General features: G+C 42.0%; 1 protein-coding gene across 2 annotated transcripts; it reads right to left on the bottom strand.

Moving 5' to 3' along the window:
- Window positions 1–1,062: 1,062 nt before the first annotated feature.
- Window positions 1,063–21,772, bottom strand: prtgb (protogenin homolog b (Gallus gallus)). 2 transcript variants are annotated; one of them, XM_047820164.1, is made up of 19 exons: window positions 21,565–21,772; window positions 20,766–21,065; window positions 16,665–16,809; window positions 16,357–16,490; window positions 15,100–15,396; window positions 14,824–14,983; window positions 14,326–14,573; window positions 13,227–13,391; window positions 12,595–12,909; window positions 10,116–10,301; window positions 7,569–7,664; window positions 7,234–7,420; window positions 6,879–7,006; window positions 6,602–6,772; window positions 5,673–5,855; window positions 5,465–5,579; window positions 4,765–4,903; window positions 4,527–4,646; window positions 1,063–3,734 (listed from the first exon to the last, which is right to left on the bottom strand). In XM_047820164.1, the coding sequence occupies exons 1-19, from the start codon at window positions 21,629–21,631 to the stop codon at window positions 3,426–3,428; spliced, it is 3,465 nt and encodes a 1,154-aa protein (XP_047676120.1). In that variant the 5' UTR covers window positions 21,632–21,772; the 3' UTR covers window positions 1,063–3,425. The 2 variants fall into 2 exon arrangements, with proteins under 2 accessions (XP_047676120.1, XP_026996640.2); XM_027140839.2 differs by having other exon boundaries at window positions 4,765–4,906.
- Between the last annotated feature and the right edge of the window lie 160 nt (window positions 21,773–21,932).

The raw sequence follows: 21,932 nt of genomic DNA on the forward strand, positions 1-21,932 counted from the left end.
GGAAATATTATTTTCTAAAAATATTTTTAAAACCACAAGTTTTTTTTTTTAGAATCCAATAACTGATACTATTTTTAGATTTTGTGCATGGATTTTTTTTTTGAACATTTATGGTGGTAAACGAAGTACTCTGCTGGTGGAACATCCGTTTGAGAAAAGCATTATGTTTTTATCATGGAATAGAAATGAACTATAATTAATATATGTAGCTTCATATTACTGTTTCCTTCCCAGGAAGCAGACTGACGTTGGTCCGAGGTCAGTTATTCAATTGGATGCCAACATCTGGCTACTAGGTGACTTTCAGCCTTCACCTTGCTAAAACTGGCCTTAAATCAGTCATATTGTTGGGTATTATCTTCTCGCACAAATCTCCAAGAGAAGAGCTTTTACTGTCTAAACTGTTCATCAAAAATCTTGGTCCAACATTAAAAAAATCCATCCATCTATCCACTAATCCATCCATCCATCCATCAATCCATGCATCCATCCATCCATCCATCCATCCACTAAACCATCCACCCATCCATCCACTAATCCATCAATCCATCCACTAATCCATCCATCCATCAATCCATCCATCCACTAATGCATCCATCATTCCATCCATCCATCCACTTATCAATCTATGCATCCACTAATCAATCCATCCATCCATCCATCCACTAATTAACCCATCCATCCATCCACTAAACCATCCACTAATCCATCCATCCATCCATCCATCCATCCACTAATCAACCCATCCATCCACTAATCAATCCATCCACTAATCAATCCATCCATCCATCCATCCATCCATCCATCCATCCATCCATCCATCCACTAAACCATCCATCCATCCACTAATGCATGCATCCATCCATCCATCCATCCACTAATCAACCCATCCATCCACTAATCAATCCATCCATCCACTAATCAATCCATCCATCCATCCACTAATCCATCCATCCATCCATCCACCCATCCACCCATCCATCCATCCATCCATCCATCCATCCATCCATCCATCCATCCGTTATCTAGCAAAACAGGCAGCAAAATACAAAACACCCCATGAAAGTTTCAGAATTATATTTATTAAACTGCACTGTATTGTTCTGACCACCTTTGGCATGTATAAAAATGGGAAAGCAGCATATTATTATTGTTGGTGCTGGTAACACTTTGGGGAAAGCAAACACAAAAACAAAGATAGTTTTCTGTACACTGCATTTAAAACCGGTGACATAATCGGATTAAACTGTTCGAGTAAAGAAATTATACTTTGCATCTAGAACAAAGGAAGAAAAAATACAAACTGCATTTTTTTTTTTTAGCATTTTATGGATATAACGCTTCAGAAGAAATGATATAGTTACTGAATAAAGGGCAGGCGATCTGTCCTTGTCGATCTGTAGGTCTGTCAGGACCGGCCAACACAAATAAACTATAATAAAATACTAATCCAAATAAAGCGAGACATTCGAGCACCCCTTGTGTTTCCTGTTGAATCGATCCATTCAGCATTATAATCACATTCAGACAGATTTCCATCTTAAACATGGCATGCTAAATATAGCAAAGCGCTACCTGAAACGGACTTTCTAACGGAAATGGTTGCAGTAGTCAAAACAAGATGCGTTTTTTATGAGTGTATTAATCGCTATTCAGTACGCTAGGGCGACTTTAACACTCTTTGGTATCGATTATTTGTCTAGTAAAAACATAGAAAAGTGATTTTGTTGCACTTCACGCAAAAGGGTCGTCTCCAAACGGTTTGATTAAACGTCGCACCAGCATATGAAACCAAATGTTACCTCGCATATCCTGAATTTAACATACGACATACTGACAGGACCAGTCAAAAGTTTGAACACCCCTGGCACCTCGATATTCTTATCTAAAAGGTGTGGATATTTAGAAATGAAGCAATCCGACACGTGCTGAAATGTCTTCTCCCAGGTGCTGGAAGAGCTTCTCAGGTGCCTCCTCATGAAGCTACTGTACAGTGAACATTGTAAAGTTGCCCTCATGAGTAGAGGGGTGTTTAAACAATTGATCGTTACCGAAAATCACACAGTCTGACAGGCTTTAAGTCACGAGGAAGACGTACGGTAGAATCACAATGTTATCCGGCCTGTTTGTGTCCAACCCGATCGAAAGAAGTAAACAACTCTTTGGATAATAGCATCTGTCACCACTGCTGGTCATCTACATTCTACAAAAGTAAGGTCATCATTTATTTAAAAAAAAAAAGAGGCGTCATAAGAGATAAACACTAAAACTAAAACTTTTTGGCTATTGTATTCTTTGTGGCACTTACATATACATATACAGAAATATAGAATTAGATATCTTTGGCAGTAACAGTATTTTTTTGGTATCATTATACAACTTACCTGAAATCACTCATTCATTCTTTGGATCTTTTATATATTTATATATTGCGAAATGGCCCTGCACCATAAGGCCATTGGGTTTTAAAGCTTTCAAAGTTTGATGCACATAAAACACGTGCGTCTATTTTTTTTGGTCATTTCTTTACTCATCACTCCGAAATCAAGAGATTCGAAATAAAAAAATAAGTACTACCGAATCGCACCGAACCTAAAACCCGCCACGGAAAACAAACGTATACGAACGATTCCCTGAACCGATCGCGACGGAAAGAAATACGACAAAATATTAAAGCTGTCAAATCTTAAATAAAAGTACCAAAAAGCAAAGGGACCACACTTATGATCCGTTAATAAAAACTTCATCGACGTGGCAAATTATTTTCACTAATAATTCACACAACACAACTGTTTACGAGGTAGTACTGAGAAAAGCAAGCGATAGAAAATAAAATAACGAGAAGAAATATCAAGCCGGAGCGAAGTATTACGGCTCCGGTGGCAGTCTGTCCGCGCGCGAGGACGTCGCTGCGAATTGACCCTGAAGCAGCTCCGGATAAAATGACGTAAAGCCCGAGGTATATAAAAATAAATAACACTACAAGTCAGTAAGTAGAGGAGTTGAGTATGGGGGGAAAAACTGAGGTAGGTAGAGAGTAAAGAGGATTTACAAATAATGGAAAGATTCTAGAGCCTAAAAAACATTCATCATTTGGTGAGGCATGTTTCCTTCTGATCAAACAGAAGAAGACAAAGATAGTAGGAAGTACATTTGTTAGGTATAATCAGATCCACTGCTCTGTGAAGTCTCTGTGAAGTCGTCTGGAGGCTTCGTGAACAGATCAGAGAAAGTTTTCAAGGCATCGATGAGACTGTCGTCGTCGTCGCACGTCTGAGAGAAACTCCTTGGCACATAAAGAGAACTCTGCTGATGAGCGGCATAACCTGAGATGGAGAGCGTGCAGAGATGTTTCATCGCTGGCTGTGTAGTGTGCTTGAGAAAGGCAGCTGGGATTAAGTGAGGGAAGTAAAAGCGAAGTCGGTTCACGATGAAACGTGTGGACAGATTTTTACAGCGACGTCCGATCCGTCGCCGACGTTCTCCGAGACGTTTTTCCTTTTTTCTTCTTCTTCGCCGCGTTCGTCGGAGCCGTTCGGTTCGGTCTCGTCCTGGGAGAAGTTTCCGGAATCTCCCGTTTCTCCGCTGTTCTCGCTGCTCTGAGAGCTCTCAGATTCCCCGAGTGGTCGATAGAAGACCTGTAACGAGGAGGGCTGGAGAGATGTGCCGCCGTGCTCCTGCTCGTACTGCAACACCATCTTCCCCACCTCGTAGAAACACCCTCGCTCCACCGCCTGCAGTACAGTGAGAGTTTGATTGAATTTCAGATGAATAGTTCGAAATTCCTTAACCTTAATATTAAGGGTTCTTTAACAGAAAGGGCTACAGAAGAAAGCATGAGATCAAATCCAAAGCAGTGGTAAAATGTCACTGCGAGGTCCTTGAGCTGAATTCATCTTACTTCTGTACGTCTATGTGGATTAGGGCATTTCCTAACACAGTGAATGTAAACTAACTTAATTTACCGCATTAGCAAACATTAACAAAGCAGAGACCAGAAACAAAATGTGAAATAAAATCTAATGTTTATTGCATCCTTGACTTAAAAAAAAAACACCAGATAAATTAGCAAAGATTAAAGTACACTATGTTAATAAACGTTGGTAGGTCAACACTGTGCCCTACAGCATCACTTCCGAATTTTGCCATTAAACAACCACAACATGTTAATTAAGCTGTCATTTTGGATGTTAATTATTACATCATCATGTTTATCAAGTTATTTAACAAAATAGTCAATTATTATATTATATTGGTAATTATATAAAGTTAATTATTATATTATGTTTATCATGTTATTTACAAAAAGGTCAGTTATGTATCAGTCATGTGTTCGTTACGAAGCTGTTATTTATGGTGTATTAATGCTGAAGCTCAATATTTGTCCACTAATATCTTAAATAATAGTTTCACCCTTATACGATACACCAGATTAAATGTTAAGGTTTAAAGGTTAGTCTAAAGTTTTGAAATTGTGTTAAAACGTTGGAATAACCCTAGCCCTAACCCATCACTTTCTTTCTCACCTGGATATTTTTCGGAGTGTGTTTTTCTGCACATCTGAAAATGTTCCACTTCTTCGCCCGACAGTCCTGTGTGCTACCGACGATGGGACCGTCACGATTTATAATCAGAGCTGCTCCGCCCTGAAAATACACATTTATTTCATTCGTTCACACACCGTCTACTTTCACTAATCCACGCATCGTTAGATTAAAAGAAACCTTGTAAAATTTTATGTAAAAATAATATCGTTCTTCTGACCTTGGAGTCGACGTAGTGATTTCTCATCATCGGTACCAAAACCTCCACGTTCTCCGGCTGCAGGTGATTGGCTTGCGGCGCAATGTTATGAATAACCTCATCGCTCATTTGTCCATTCATTTTCGAGGGGGAAGAATTTCTACTGGGAGAAAACGAAAGTGCGCACAGCGAGTCTTATATATTTTTAAAAAGGCTATATTTTATAGTTTCTACAAAACACATAAAAAGGTGCGGCACGTTTGGATCTTTTACAGCACCTTGTTTCAACCATCGAGCATCAATGATCATTCATTCATTCATTCATTTTCTACCGCTTATCCGAACTTCACAGGCTGTGCCTATCTCAGGCGTCATCGGGCATCGAGGCAGGATACACCCTGGACGGAGTGCTAACCCATCACAGGGCACACACACACACTCTCATTCACTCACACACACACTCACACACTACGGACAATTTTCCAGAGATGCCAATCAACCTACCATGCATGTCTTTGGACCGGGGGAGGAAACCGGAGTACCCGGAGGAAACCCCCGAGGCACGGGGAGAACATGCAAACTCCACACACACGAGGCGGAGGCGGGAATCGAACCCCCGACCCTGGAGGTGTGAGGCGAACGTGCTAACCACTAAGCCACCGTGCCCCCCCGCATCATTGATCAATGTGATGTTATTTGTCACTACATAAAAAACACAAACCGTGTTTTGCTTTTAGTGATGAGGATGAAGATGCAGGTGATAATGCAGGCCAAAGCGATACACACACCGATCGTGATCCCAGTCATAGATTTCTCGTCGAAATGATAAACACCACCTGGAAAATAAAATCGACAGATACGCATCAGTACATCTGATATCATTCCAGACCGCAGTGAGAAATAAGTCATTTTTTGACATGCATCATTACCTATAGTTTTAGTCTGGCTGTAGGTATGGCGAGGGTTTTTGCCCGGGTGAGTTTTCCCCCTCAGCACGGGAAGTTCCACGGTGACAGAGAAAGGGCCGTCACCTGCTTGGTTTGAGGCTGAGATCTTCACCAGGTAAACATTACCAGGCTGCAGCTTCTCTAACAGAGCCATAGTATTGCTTCCTGCAAAGTACAACATGATTCGATACCTGTACAACACAACACTTACATTTACATGCACAGCATTTAGCAGACACCCTCATATCCAGAGCGGCTTCAATTTATTATCTCATTTTTATACAACTGAGCAATTGAGGATTAAGGGCCTTGCTCAGGGGCCCAGCGGTGGAATTGAACTCACAACCTTCCGACTGGTACATTTACATTTATGGCATTTAGCAGACACCCTTATCCAGAGTGACTTACAACTGAGCAACTGAGGGTTAAGGGCCTTGCTCAGGGGCCCAGCTGTGGAAGATTGGTGGAACTTGTAATTGAACTCACAACCTTCCGACTGGTACATTTATGGCATTTAGCAGACACCCTTATCCAGAGTGACTTACAACTGAGCAACTGAGGGTTAAGGGCCTTGCTCAGGGGCCCAGCAGTGGCAGCTTGGTGGACCTGGGGTTTGAACCCATGACCTTCCGACTGGTACATTTATGGCATTTAGCAGACAAGTGGCAGCTTGGTGGACCTGGTGTTTGAACCCATGACCTTTCGATCAGTAGCCCAACGCCATAACCACTGAGCTACCACATCCCAGATGGTAGTCCAGCACCACATCCCCCAACACTGGCCTCAGGTATTTTAATGTGATCTAATCTGGCTGCAGTTGAAAAATTCTGGACACCCAATGCACTAAAACATTACAGTGTAAACTGAGAGTTTATCTAGTAGCCTGGCCTTCATTTGGTCTTGTGTAGTACCTTCTCTCTGTAGGACCTGCCAGTGTCCTGCTAGCCATGCTCTCTGCGGGGCATAGAGTATGGTGTAATGGCTCACGGTCAGGTTGGGCTGTTCTGGCTCCCTCCAAGACACCAATGCTGTGTCTTCTTCTATCAGAGTGGCTCTCACACCCAGAGGAGGAGACGATGGAGCTGAAATACAGGAGGTGCCAGAATGGAAGTGTGTTAAATGAGATATGATATGATTGTGTGTGATGGCTGAAGAATATTAGTTAGTTAGTGAGTCCATTTAAATCACCTTCCAGAAGAGTTCTCAGGTATACGGGAGAGCTCCAGGGACTGGACATGTGGTCCATGTGTAAACGTACAGCAAACTCGTACCGTGTATTAGACATCAGTCTCTCCACCATTCCTGTTTGTTCATTCCTAAACAAAGAAGTGAAGAAACGATTAATAGCTACTATCAGTGCAATTAATTACCGCCATTAACAGCTTTTAGTAATTGGATGATGAAATGTTGTTTATCGACAGACCCTAACCCTAACCCTACACATTAGGACAAATAAGAAGCAACTACATGAAATGTTTATTCGTGACGTTGTATTAAAACTTATCTCCTGGTTTAAATAAATAAAGACATCCGACAGACTTACGTTTGGAGATAGCGCACAGCTGAAGCGTTGTACGGAGCCACAGGGCCATAGCGAACAGTATAGCTGACTGATTTTCCAGAACTGAAGGCAGGTCTTCCCCAGCTGAGGCTGACCGACGAGGAGCTGTTGGTCTGACCGTGGACGTGGTCCGGAGCAGGCAATGTGGCCAACCTCCTGTTTGGAGAAGCTAAAAAAAAAGAAGAATGTAAAAAGATGAACGTGTGCTGCTTTTTTTTTTTCAAAGTCATTAAAAACATTCACTGTTTAAACCTTTTTAAACTTTTACAACAATAAATTCTGAAAACTCCTGAGACAAACGCTTATGTTCCACTCACAAGGACAGCCGGTGGTGCTGACAATCTGATGTGCTTGATAGCCATCACCGTGAGCACTGAAAGCTAGGAGCTTCACGTGATATTTTCTCCTTGGATCTGTGTAAAAAAAAAAAAAAAGCATAGTGAGAATCTTCATCAATATTTATTTATCTTCGTTAACCACTTTGTCCTGTCGAGGGTCATCGTGAACCTCAAGAACTCTCACAACCTCGGCGCAATTCGGCCTAACCGATCGATCTACTCTGTTTTTGGATGCTGAGAGAAACCGTTAGAAGAACATGTGTCATGTTCTCACCATACAGACAGTATGAGACCTGAGGTCAGGTTCATACCAGCAACACTTTGTGGAAGCAACATTACAGTACCTAACTGTAGATGAAGATGTGTTAGGGTTAGGGTTAGATATAAAAGTTACCATATCGCTGACTTGAGAGAAAAAAGCTTTAAGTCCAACAAGATGAATGGTGGATATTAAGTTGACGGTCATTGTGTTGGTTCCGCATTAACCAACCAGGCTCTTTTGTTCACGTCCACTTTCTCACAACAGGTCATTAGTCAGTGACAGTAACTAGCATTCAGCGCCGCTCTTGTCATTGCTAGCATACAATGCAAAACAATGCTACAACCAAGATGCAGCATAAGGCCATCCTTAAAAATATTTTGGTTTGCACTAACAGTAAAAAAAAAAAAAAAAAGGGTCAGTAGGTAGGTCTATATATATTTTAGTTTCAGGTTTCAATGTAAAAAAAAAAAAAAGGTATAATTTTGGTGATGGTGATTATGTAGGTATGATTTTAAACAAATTAGCATATCGTGACGTCACTCGAACGTGAACGTCTTCGACCCGTGCCTTCGGGCGCATCATCGCAAACCTTATTTTGATGCTGGACAGTTTTTACAGAACTTCGTACTAGTTAAAGCGGTGTCGAGCTGTTTTATTGAATTTTTTAGATGTATTATGGCGCCCGAACCCTTACGACCGCGAACATTTTGTTTACTGCAGCCGCAGCCATCATTACCGAGCGCGACCCGTCGACTCTGACAGTGAACGAGAGAGAATGAGACGAAGCGAACGCACAGGCCGTAGTGTGACATCCGGTAACCGACAGTGTAAACATAGATGATGTCACGGGTTTTTATTTAAAAGAAAGAACGTAGCTTTCGTCTGTATGTAAGCAATTTATATATTTACAATACTTACTAAAATATAATTAATATTATTTTATTGCTTTTGTATTAGTTGTTTGAAGAGTAAAAAAAAAAAATTGGTCAGTCTTAAAGCAAATTTACAACCGGCGAGTCGGTCGGACTTAAAGCAAAAAAAATAAATAAATCTGAGTCGGTCCTAAATTGACGGTCGGTCAGGTTACGGCGAACAAGAATATTTTTAAGGACGGCCTAATGGTATGATTTTATTCTTCACTGGAACAAATATGCCTGTGACCAGAGATCATTTTCTGAAATGACAATAAGCAGGGATTAGACTGATTAGATTCGAATTTATTTAGTAAATTTGGCATTTACGTTGCAGGAGGAAAAATATGTCTCTCTCAATGAGTGTAATATGGGTGTGTGAGAGACTTTCAGGACATACGTGAGAGGTCACGGGTCACTATGGTGAGCACATTTCAGCTGCTGAGATGGCCCGTGTCCTGGGACACAGGACTTACGACCCTTAGGTCTAGAGGTCAGCCTGAGATAAAACTTCATGTTCACGGGCATGAACATCGAGTTTGAGAAAGTGCATTGCTACAAAGAACAGCGTGCTTTAAGCAAGATATAAATCTAAAAGTATCAGAGGAAATAGCAAAGTTCTGGCAAACTACTGGGCTTTTAGAGATATGTAGTTTGATAGAACTTTGCCATTTCCTCTGATACTTTTATATTTATATTATCTTATAGCTTTCGACATATTCAAGATTTTTCTTTTGGTGGTAAGAATCTATTCTGTGTGATCGCAATTCCTTCATTTCTCCTGATGGTCAAAGCAGTGGTCATGATTTGACACTTGAACTTGAAGCTTTTCTCTCGTCTTTCTGTTCCTGTCACCGTGCTTTGTGTGTCCATCTCTGACCCGTTCCCCAGGCCTTTGTTTGAGCCTTAGTGTCCAGCTGGAGTGGGAGGAAGGTCTCCCAGGCTTCTGCTGCACCCTCGAACAATAGGCAGCCACGATAAGGCAAGGGATACGGATGGGAAAATGAGGGAAGACACATCTGGGTTGTAACCTTTGACACTAAGAGGGGGTTGGTGACACACAAAGCGATGGAGTGTGCATAAAGCAGAACAGACCCGATGGCAAGTATCGATCAGGGGGAAAACAGACAATGCTTTCTTAACACCACAAAAAAAATATGTAAAGTGCTATAATTATACTTCACTATAATTATATACTGTACGTATTTCATTAACATTGTCACATCAACACAGAACTGTACAATTAGTGACATATAATTGACATATTTATGTACAGAATGACAAGAGCACCTGTACTGATGAATCCCATCTATTGGTCAAAACGATATAATGGTAAAATCCTGAAACACTCACCGAGTGCTGCAATCGTATGTTGGTAGTCCTGAGTGCGGAGCCGAACGGTCGAGCTTTCTGATTGGCCATCGGGATGCCAGGAGAGTTTGTAACCCTGGATGACGGCATCACCGGGTGCAGGATGCCAGCGTACAGAAACTGAAGTGCAGTTAAAGGGCTCCAACTCCAGATAAGGGGCAGAGGGTACTGTAGATACAAACAGGAAAAGAAAGGTCAACATAGTTATGAGTGCAACAACAATTAAGGAGCACGTCATTACCGTATATAACATTACAGTACACTATTAATTAGAAACCACTGTATCTGAAAAATACCACGCACCTTTTATTCAACCCGGTTATGTGCGTTATACGGCCGACGAGAACCAAATATATTGACATAGCTCTACAAATCATGTAGATCAGTGGTCCCCAGCCCCAGGGCCGCCCAAGGAACATTAAATTATTCCCATTTTATTTACTGTGGTGTATTTCTCTCGGGTTTGTGCGACTTTCCATGGACGAGAGGTTAACCGGGAGCTGAGAGACGTCACCTAAAGCCGCACCGATACCGCGCACACGCAAAATATCATGATATCGGGCCGGGTTTAGGTGACGTCTGGAGCCGAGCGGCTGCGAGCGGCAGTGGTGTTGTAGCTTTGGTGGAGAGAGAAGGTGTGTATCGCTCTTCTCTCTGTTCACCGGTACTTTGTCATGTTTAACAGTGCTTGGTGTACGTGTATATTGTGTTTGCTCAAATTTAACCCACAGATTAGCAAAAATGAGCACGAAACAGACGTCGTTAGAAAGTTAGAAACTCTGCCGGTGTTCTGGATTAAAGTCATGGCGGAATACCCTGAGATTGTCACCACAGCACTTACATCCCTATCGCCATTTCCGACATGCTATCTGTGTGAAGCGGGGATTTCTGCAGTGACGGCAACCGAAACAAAACAACGGAATAAACTGGACATAAGCGACACACTTCGGGTGTCATTGTCTCCTGTTACCCCAGATGGAACCGTCTCGTTGTAAAGAAACAAGCTCAGGGTTCTTATTGGTTTAGTGTTGTAGTGAGTTAAAAGGCATGTTTAAATACAATTACATTAAAATTATTCATTTTAATTTAATTGTATAGCCACCACCACCCACCCCCCAGCGGGCCACGGTAACATGATCAAACATTGACCGGTCCGCGGCGAAAAAAAGGTTGGGGACCAGTGGTGTAGAACATCTCTGACATTCAGCTGGCTTGGTTACAATGTCAACTTATACTCCATGGCTGCTCGTAAAGCCTGACAAAGTGTGGATCGATCGCAGTAGAAGTTAAAGACAAACGTAAAAAACTATGTTAAAGACAAAAAAAAAAAAAACTCGACTGAACAGTTTTAATTAAACATCACCCGGTCCAGTTCTCGTTCCAACCCTTTCAGATTAAACATAATGAATGTTTAGTACATGACTTCTTTCTTCTCCCAAATGGTAAAAGGAAGAAATAAAGAGCTTTATTCCTAAGTGACCAGCTGCATCGAATGTGCTGAGAGAAACGGGTCTCAAACCTTCATAGAGCATCGGATCCGTCGGACTTCGCTTCATTAAACATTAGCAAGTTATAGCGTGACGCCACGTCGCTCGAATTCAAAGTCTCTTAACCTACCTAGAAGTGAACATGACCACTTGTATAGTTCAACCTACACCACAGACCATCACCGAGTCCTACACCGGCTTCTGATTAGCTGAATATGGAGATAAATAGATGCAGTCAGGTCTTTTACGCCACTCGTCTTCCCTACTTCTGAAACAGCCCTATTCTCCTCCAAGACCATGCACAGCCTGGGGCATTTTCCTTTATGCCCCATGACTGAGATGGCTCCTCACTGGCAGACCAGGTCAGAGGTCACTGTGCAACAAACTTAACGCTTTTACACTGTCGATTAGCAAATATCTATCATGCTCAAGTTACTTCAGCATAATAAAACAAAGCTTTTAATGCTAAAATAAGAAATTTTAGACTTTTTGGAAACACGAGACACTTATTTTACTAATATATCATAGACTTTGCAAGTTCAAGAGTTTGGGATAAACCTATCATCCAGTTTCTTTAAAAAAAAAAAAAACGAACAAAAAAAAAAGTGCAACAATAAACCTACAATAAACCTTTAGATAAAATAAATAAAGTTTTTTTTCACACCTATTTATTTATTTATTTATTTATTTATTTATTTATTTATTTATTTGGTCGGTATTCCTGGTTTAGAAATGTTAGTTTTTTCTTATTATCGAAAGCATCTTTATTTTATAGATTTTTCCTTCAGGTGTCTTAAACCTCGATTCAGTACCGTACGTCACCTTTGTGGTCGTGTCGGTAAGGACAGATGTAGGTCTGATTTATTTTTTTTTGACTTTTCTATATAAATGAAAGAAAGTTTCATGTTGCTTGTATATCTGTAAAAAAAAAACATTTGTTGTTAATAAGCGCTATCTAACGTACGTCCCCTCACCTGTGGCCTTGGAGGTTTTGGGCGTGCGGTGAGAGCTCCAGGCCGACGGCTGGCTCCAGCCCACACGCGTGGACACCTCGATACGCAGCAGGTAGATGGTGTCAGGCAGAAGGTCCTGAAGCAGGTACTGTGTGGAGTTCTCACCATTTCCAGGCAGCTGGACTGAGCTCACGTTTTCATCAGCGGCAGTGCGGAAGGACAGGCGGTAGGCAGCGACACGTCCACGACTTAGCTTGGCAGGAAGAGGCTGCCAGGACACCAGAATATCAGTAGGACTTCGGCTGGTAAGGCTTAACTCAGGGGTACGGATGGGCACTGGGGCAGCAGAGAAGTACAGTATGTTGATCAGTATGAGCTTATTTATAAACGAGAATAAATGAAATAAAAAGCGACCAAAAATACAGTGAGAACACAACATGCTTTTTTTTTAATTGAATTGTATAGTCACATCGGATGACAACAAAAATTCATTCTTCTACCTAGAACACCTTCATGAATTAACCTGAACGTGTAAGAAAAGGCAAAGTTGTGATTGTCCCATTGCTCAAAGACACCATCAAAAGTTATGTCCTGAAATCTAGACAATAAAAACACAATAACTTTACACCGACTGCAAACTGCTCCACACTCACCGTCCTCCAGCGTGGGTCGGGTCACTTGCTCGGACATACGGCTGGCGCCCACGGGCATGTAAGCCACTATATAAAACGTGTAATTACACGCCGGCTCCAGATCGTCCACAATGTGGCTAGTCGTGTCATTTCCGATCACTGCTTGGTACTCTTCGTTATTCAGACCTGTGGAAACAAATAAACAATCGAATCTTTCTATCTGTGATTTTTAATCAGTAACAGGAGTTAAAAATAAAACTCCAGCTACATTCGTTCTGGAGGAAATACATCAGGCTACCAAAAAACTTGTGGTCAACAGATCAAGAGCTACACGGACACGTTAATTACTGCCATCTATTCCAACCCATCTCAAAAGACAACAAAATTTTATCCACATTTTATTGAGTGTACCGGAGAGTCTTTAACAGCGATACTTTCTCTGTAAGCAAACTCGATAAAGCATTGTTTTTTAAAAGTGCCAACATCCCTGTGTAATGCCCAAAACGACGGCACGCGGCGAACTGTGTCTTTAAGAGTAACTTGAGCTCAGACCCTAAGAGTGGACAATTGCTGGTCTGCCCCCTTCTCCTGCCCTGACCTCACCGTGGTATAAACAACAGATGGCTAACACTGCATATCACATGAAGACTCTATAGTCTCACCTGACATCTGAACGAGCGTTTTGCCAACATTTTCGGTAAAACCACTAGGTATTAAGAGGAGATATCTACATGAATGTGTCTCTGATAACTTGAAGGTTTTTGGGTGCTGATGGTTAGCGATGTTAGACATGATGTTAAAGTAAATCTGGGATGAAGATTCGTCTAATAAATGCTGACCCAACTCGCCTAACTGCCATCCAGCTGAACTTTAAAGTGTCGTTACACAGATTACATGTTTATAAACGCTTTATAGCCGTGTCTTTGGATGTTGGCTTTCTTTCTGTAGAACCTGACGCTTATTTATAGAATCAAATTTGAACAAGCTATTTATTTACTTGGTTAATTGATTGACCATTAATTTCTATTTTTTTTTCGGGTTTGGAAGCCCGTTGGAGCCAGTGCCTATCTCAGGCGTCATCGGACGTCGAGGCAGGTTTGTTTTGGGGTCGAAGTCTTACCTTCTGCCTTCATGTAGTGCACGGAGTAGGCGATGATTTTATCTGCATTGTACTGAGGCCTCTCCCAGGCCAGTAAGATGGCAGAGCTGGAGATGGTTTCAGCATGAACGTTTCGGGGAGCGCCGGGACGATCCTCTGACATAACCACAATCAGCCTTGCCATGGACAGAACTGAGCCCTGGGAGTTCTCAGCCTGGCACTGGTAGATAGCGTCGTCCTCGGGAATGATCTGGGTTATCACCAATTTACTAAAAAACATATAAGGATGAAAAATTTGAAGTCATTATTTTTTCTTCTTCTCATAAAAGTCAAGGATACAAATCTGACCTTCATCTGCAAGAGGCATTGGGTCCATACAGCAAGATGCACTGATGTATGAGATTAAACTAGTCCTTAGTACGTAGTAGTTATATCTCGTGTCTTATAATTAACGATTATGACACAAGTACTTATTTTCTAGCCTTTCATATGGTCAGGAAGTCCACAATTTTGACGTACCTGTTGTACATTTTAATCCTGCCGTTGGACTGGACAGCTTCCCCGTTTTTCAGCCACTTGATGCGGGGAGCTGGCATTCCCTCTGCCTGGCAGCTAAAGCGAGCTGTGCCGGCCCTGGGCCGTGTCTGACTCTCGGGCTTCTCTACCATCGATGGAGGCACTGTGAAATGACATTCAGACTCAGAGTGAGACAAACTTAAGTGTCTGGCCTGTTGCACAAAAAGCCAACATACAAATGAACAATAGATGTCACGTTAGCGAAGACAATTTCCTCACCAAGCACAGTTAGGTTTGCAGCAGCAGTGGTGTAGTTACGTGTGCGTGGTGTTGTTGCTCTACACACGTAAACTCCACTGTGATGGGCTTTTACGTTAGAAATGACCAGATTCCCATTTCCCATCACTTTAACCCCAAACACATCTATGGGCTTAGAGTCTGCCCTGCTCCAAGACACCAGGGGGCGAGGGTTGCCCTCCGCTACACATTCGAGAACAGCAGTCTGGTGCAGACTGGCGCTGATGTTCTGGGGTCCTGCAATGATCTGGGGCTTCATGAGTGGTCTGGGTCCAGACACTAAAAGAGAATGTGTTGGTTTTAATGGCAGGAGAATTTCTTTATATACTTTACACTCTGTATATTTTGTCTATCCTTCATATATTATGCCTTGGCTGTAGTTGCTACACACACACATTCAGACACACACACAGACACACATGCATTCAGACACACACACAGACACACACGCATTCAGACACACACACAGACACACACGCATTCAGACGCACACACAGACACAGACACACACACACACAGACAGACAGACAGACAGACAGACAGACAGACACACAGACAGACACACAGACAGACAGACAGACAGACAGACAGACACACACAGACAGACAGACAGACAGACAGACACACAGACAGACAGACACACAGACAGACAGACACACACAGACAGACAGACACACAGACAGACAGACACACAGACAGACAGACACACAGACACACACAGACAGACAGACAGACAGACAGACACACACAGACAGACAGACACACACACACACAGACAGACAGACAGACAGACACACAGACACACTGACAGACACACAGACAGACACACACACACACAGACAGACAGACACACACAGACAGACAGACAGACACACACAGACAGACAGACACACACAGACAGACAGACAGACAGACACACACAGACAGACAGACAGACAGACACACACAGACAGACAGACACAGACAGACAGACAGACACACACACACAGACAGACAGACAGACACACACACACAGACAGACAGACAGACACACACACACAGACAGACAGACAGACAGACAGACACACAGACAGACAGACAGACAGACAGACACACACACACAGACAGACACACACACAGACAGACAGACACACACAGACAGACAGACACACAGACAGACAGACACACAGACAGACAGACACACACAGACAGACACACACAGACAGACACACACAGACAGACACACAGACACACACACACCTGGGTTGACAGAAAGCAGAGCCTCTCTGCTTCTTAGCTGACTTGCAGTGTTGGAGGCGACACAGCGGTAAAGCCCAACATCCTCCATTTTAACCTCATGGATCTGCAAAACTCCATTTGGCAACACGGCAATTCTAGAGACACAACAACAAAATGACATTTATTCTGTATCTCAGCTGTCACCATGTCACCATGTCACCATCACATCACACACCGGGCTGATTGTGTAATCCAATAAGAACTGGATGAAAAATGTTCTATATTATACTTCACACAACAATTGCAGAACTGACTGGAAGGCTTTGTACCTCTCTGTGTCCAGAGGCAGACGTTTTTGGTTCACCTCCCATGTGATTGTCGCCGGTGGATCGGCATTGACACTGCAGACAAACCTGGCAACAGAACCCTGATTAACTACCACAGGAGAGGGCGGAGTCACAAAGGATGGGATACCTGAAAGGAAAAAAGAACTGCTGTTTCAGAGCTTCATGATCTATTCATAACACACACACACACACACACACACACACACACACACACACAGAGACACACACACAGAAACACACAGAAACACACACACACACAGAGACACACACAGTCAAACAAACACAGACAACTGCTGTTTCAGAGCTTCATGATCCATTCATAAAACAAACACACACACGTGCACACACACAGACACACAGTCACACAAACACGCGCACACAGACACACAGTCACACAAACACGCGCACACAGACACACAGTCACACAAACACGCGCACACAGACACACAAACACGTACACACACAGTCACACAAACAAGAGCACACACACACGCACACACAGACACACGCACACGCAGACACAAATGCACACAAAGACACACACAGACGCACACAAACTAGGTCAACAGTGTTGTGACATTATTTGTTGCCACATGATGTCAAGTTTAATTAATAATTAATTAATTATGATCCTTTTACTTAGCAACCCATTGGCTTAGTATTCAGTATTCATGGCTATAAAGAAAGACATAAAACATAAAAAAAAGACGCAAACTTTTACATAAGTAAATGAAAGCATACAAGCCTGAAATGAAAGCGGTACTCAATACAGCGACCTCTCTGATCAATGCACCAATGCCAGTGAATTATGGCCATTCAGCGATGATTAATAATCAATAATCGCCCTTTTCACTCCGAGTCAATTCACTCAGAATATTGACGGAAATTAATCGTCCTATCGGTCGAGAGAGTCGATACTTACAAACCAGAGCAGGATCTCATTACCTAAAGCAATATTTATGCACCATTATGTGGCCTGAGAGAAGAATTGACATAAATAGTGACATATTGTGTAAACCAGTAATATATCTGAATTCAAACTCAAGTCTAATGATATAAATAAATAAATAAATAAATAAATAAATAAATAAATAAATAATAATGGGGTGCACGATGGCTTAGTGGTTAGCACGTTCGCCTCACACCTCCAGGGTCGGGGGTTCGATTCCCACCTCCGCCTTGTGTGTGTGGAGTTTGCATGTTCTCCCCGTGCCTCGGGGGTTTCCTCCGGGTACTCCGGTTTCCTCCCCCGGTCCAAAGACATGCATGGTAGGTTGATTGGCATCTCTGGAAAATTGTCCGTAGTGTGTGAGTGTGTGAGTGAATGAGAGTGTGTGTGTGCCCTGCGATGGGTTGGCACTCCGTCCAGGGTGTATCCTGCCTCGATGCCCGATGACACCTGAGGCTCCCCGTGACCCGAGAAGTTCGGATAAGCGGTAGAAAATGAATGAATGAATAATAATAATAATAATAATAATAATAATAATAATATAAAAACAGATTTATTGGTTATTATTATTATCTCTACAGTCGTTGCCTATCAGGATGAATAACCTTTGATCTTTAATGAGAATCAGACAGCACTAGAAATCAATTTGCAATTCCGACTTTGCCATCGTTTTCTTTTTTCTCACCAACACCACTCCCTCAACTCACCCCAACACCATCACCATCACCCCACTACCACCTCTCCCCTTACTCTCTCTTCCCCTCTCTTACCCCAGTAAAGGATGTTAAAGGAAATCAATGAACGTTCATCTCCGGATGTAAAAATCTGTCCTCGTAAATCATGTCGAAGGACGAGAGGGAATTATAAACAGCCTTTGTTTACACGTGCCGCTTACTTATAGCTAAGGAAGATCGGAATGACTCGCTGCTCCACTCCATATGTGCCAATCTCACTTAAGAAACCGACTAGCTTTTGCTTTGGTGCCAGTTTCAGTGAGTTAAGGGCTGCGGCGCGTCTCATCAGCAAAAACTATAGATGTTACAAAAACCTTCAGCTACGTCTTTAATTTTGGATAAGCGTCACAGTGTAAGGTGTCTTGCGTTGCATTTTGTTTGATTCCGATTTAAGGAAGTTCAAAGTTAACACGAACCCTACAAAATGTGCGGAACCGATAAACCTGAATGAATGAAAATCCCACCAATTTCAAAGAGACGCTTTATGTAATAGGCGGAGGTCCCCAATTTTAATCACCACTCCTCAAGCAGGCTTCTGTGCATGTATAAGTGTGTGTGTGTGTGTGTGTGTGTGTGTGTGTGTGTGTGTGTGTGTGTGTGTGTGTGTCTAGCTGGCCAGTCCTGTGAGGTCAGTTAGGCCATAAAGTGAGGATCAATGCCTAGGTCAAACAGCACAAAGGTTTCCTATCAAAGGTCAGAGGTCATCTGAGCCGGTCTGTCCGCTCAGTTTCAGCTGGACCACCGAGAGACCCCCTAACCGACCGCACACCGAAACCCCACGCACTATGGTAATTTTACGCAAAATTGTGAACACTTGATACGTTTATAAGATTATTAGCTTGCAAATATTACGAAGAGGTGAATAACGGTTTATCGTATAAGACTTTTGCTCTTCTGCGGTTACACAGAGTTTATTTTTGCTCCCACGGTTAAAGGAATGAAGTGAAAGGAATACCACATGGTCGACTTTTTGCTGTTTTTCGATCTTAACAGGTAATTAAACGATCTATAGGGTGTTAGTGGGTGTAGTTAGAGCTGACTTAGGGGAGTTAGGATAAAAATGACATGAGACACCAGACATTTTCCTGAAAATAAATAGAACCCAAAACACTGTGTGGAAAAACTCGATTAAAACCAAAAGCTTGAACATTACATTTCTTATCTGACTATAAGACTGATTTAAAAGCCTGGTGGAGTAACAAAGTAAGCTAACTGACTGAGCCAGAGTTTCTGAGGAGCACCAAAGCATCAATCAGGTTAGATCCAGGCAGCAGGCCAGGGCATTGACTATCACCCTGAAAAGGGACAAAGCCAGTCCCACAACCTTCCTGACCTTTAAGCCTCTCCCATGGGCCTTCACACTGTGAATAAAACCAATAGCCTGCCCCATCCCCCAAAAAACTGCCCCACCACGAGCTGGCCTTGGCTGCACAAAGTTTTTAACCCTTCAGATTCTGGGGATATTGTGATTTGTTACCAAGTAAGAAATGACAGAACGTTTGAGACCCTTCATCTAGTATGTGAGTCACGTATTATAAGCCGTCAAATAATAAATACCATAGTCATATGTACCTTAATTAAAAGTATATATATATATATATATATATAAATAACACAATCTTACATGGAATATCTAATATCTTTGATGCGATATTAAATGCTAAAGTTTTGTTTATGTGCAACTTTCTCAACCGTTAAGAGACCCGGTCTGTCTGTTTGACGACGTCATCACTGGCCCAACTGAATAGGCACAGCTGCCCTCTGTCCACAGGTTTGTGTCCTTAGTGCTGCGCTTTTGCTTTTTTTGGAGACGGGGATGGCCAGAAGGACAAAGAAGGCCAGAGAGAATGGGCTTTTAGAGATTCCTGTGTGTAGCCAACCAGAAAACAACAGCATGTGAGGAGGCACTGACCAGACGAACAAACGAATATGACTGCATGCAAATCTGTGCAGCTACAGGGTAGGAAAGTGTGTGTGTGTGTGTGTGTGTGTGTGTGTGGAAAGCAAAAAAACTTTTAAAAATTTTTAATTCTGTTTCTCTTTCTTTCTCAAGTACCCTAAACTCTTTATGATGCCCCTGATTGACTGTCTGCCTGAGTTTAAGGACCCTTTTAACTGATTACATAAAATGTTACAGCCCTTAAAAAGTTACTCAATAAAGTTAACTAAACAAACCTGTCTGAAGAGAAAAGGCAAATATATTCACTAGAGCTCTAAATGTAAATTGTATGTCCTAGATAAGGCAACTTGTAGTCTGTGAATACAGTGACACACACACACACACACACACACACACACACACACACACACACACACACACACACACACACACACACACACCTCTGTAAATAAGTACGTGTCGATGCATGAGTGCACTTAAAACTTCTGTCCCGTACTCACTTGAGATTGTAAGGTGAGCTTTTTGGCTTAGGATGGCTCCATATTTGTTGCGAGCGAGGCACTGATACAAGCCTTCGTCTGATTGTTCTATTCCTCTGCTTACAGATGACATATACAGAGATCCGTTAGGTAAGAAACGAATACGATCGCTCTCTAGAACTCCGGCCCCGTCTTTCAACCACCGGACGTCGACGGGTGGTTCTCCTTGTGCCAAACAGTCCATCACTACCTGATCGTCCTGAGCTGCCCTCTTGTCATTGGGTTCAGTTACAAAAGACAACTCACTGAAACAGAAAACAACTGAGACAGAGGACAGGAGGATGAGAAAACACTCAGGAGATATGAAAAAGGGTTACAAAATGCTCGAGAAGATACTAAAACCAGTAAGTGCAAAGCATAATAATAATAATAATAATAATAATAATAATAATAATAATAAAAAGAAGAAAAATAAAAAACTAACAATAATAACAATAACAAAAACAATAATAACAATAACAGCAACAACAATAATAATGAAAGTAACTATAAAATTATTATTATTATTATTATTAATAAAAAACTATAATAATAATAATAATAATAATAATAATAATAATAATAATAATAATAATAATAATAATAAGACTTGTGTGTAAACATTTCAATATACATATAAAAATAAATGAAAGATTAATTGAGAATTAATTACTGAAATTAAGACTGAAATCTTGATATTAATACAGATTTAGATGAGAATAAATACAGATTATTTATCAGAGCTGAACCATTAAACCCAGTTAAAGAACATTAGTGTTACCTGGAAGAAACAAAACCCAACACAAACTCAGCCGCTGCTGACATCTGTTCCGCCCAAACAGCTCCATTTCTAGTCATTTCTAGTCATTTCTAGTCATTTCTACACCTTATTCCCGGTCGGCGCTCAGAGCACAAACGCTCCTGTAGCCGCGCGTCCTAACGCTCGCTTCACTAATGACACACTTTCTACAGTGCGACTTTCTGCTCTGTGTGCGTGCGTGCGTGCGTGCGTGCGCGCCACCCCTTACGTAATGACGTGATTGCGTCACTCAGCTCGGACCTTATTAAGCTTCCCAAACCCTTATCTCAAGTGCAAGGGCAGAAAATAATAATGGTGCATAAAAACACAAGTGCAGGCTTTATTTCAGT

The sequence above is a fragment of the Tachysurus fulvidraco genome, chromosome 10, assembly GCF_022655615.1.
Source record: "Tachysurus fulvidraco isolate hzauxx_2018 chromosome 10, HZAU_PFXX_2.0, whole genome shotgun sequence".
NCBI classification, from domain to species: domain Eukaryota; kingdom Metazoa; phylum Chordata; class Actinopteri; order Siluriformes; family Bagridae; genus Tachysurus; species Tachysurus fulvidraco.

Coding starts and splice junctions, on each gene's coding strand:
- prtgb (XM_027140839.2), bottom strand. CDS start 21,631: ATGGAGCTGTTTGGGCGGAACAGATGTCAGCAGCGGCTGAGTTTGTGT. Junction 5,580..5,672: donor CAGCCAGACTAAAACTATAG/GTAATGATGCAT, acceptor TTTATTTTCCAG/GTGGTGTTTATCATTTCGAC. Junction 3,735..4,526: donor ACACTCCGAAAAATATCCAG/GTGAGAAAGAAA, acceptor ACTGTACTGCAG/GCGGTGGAGCGAGGGTGTTT.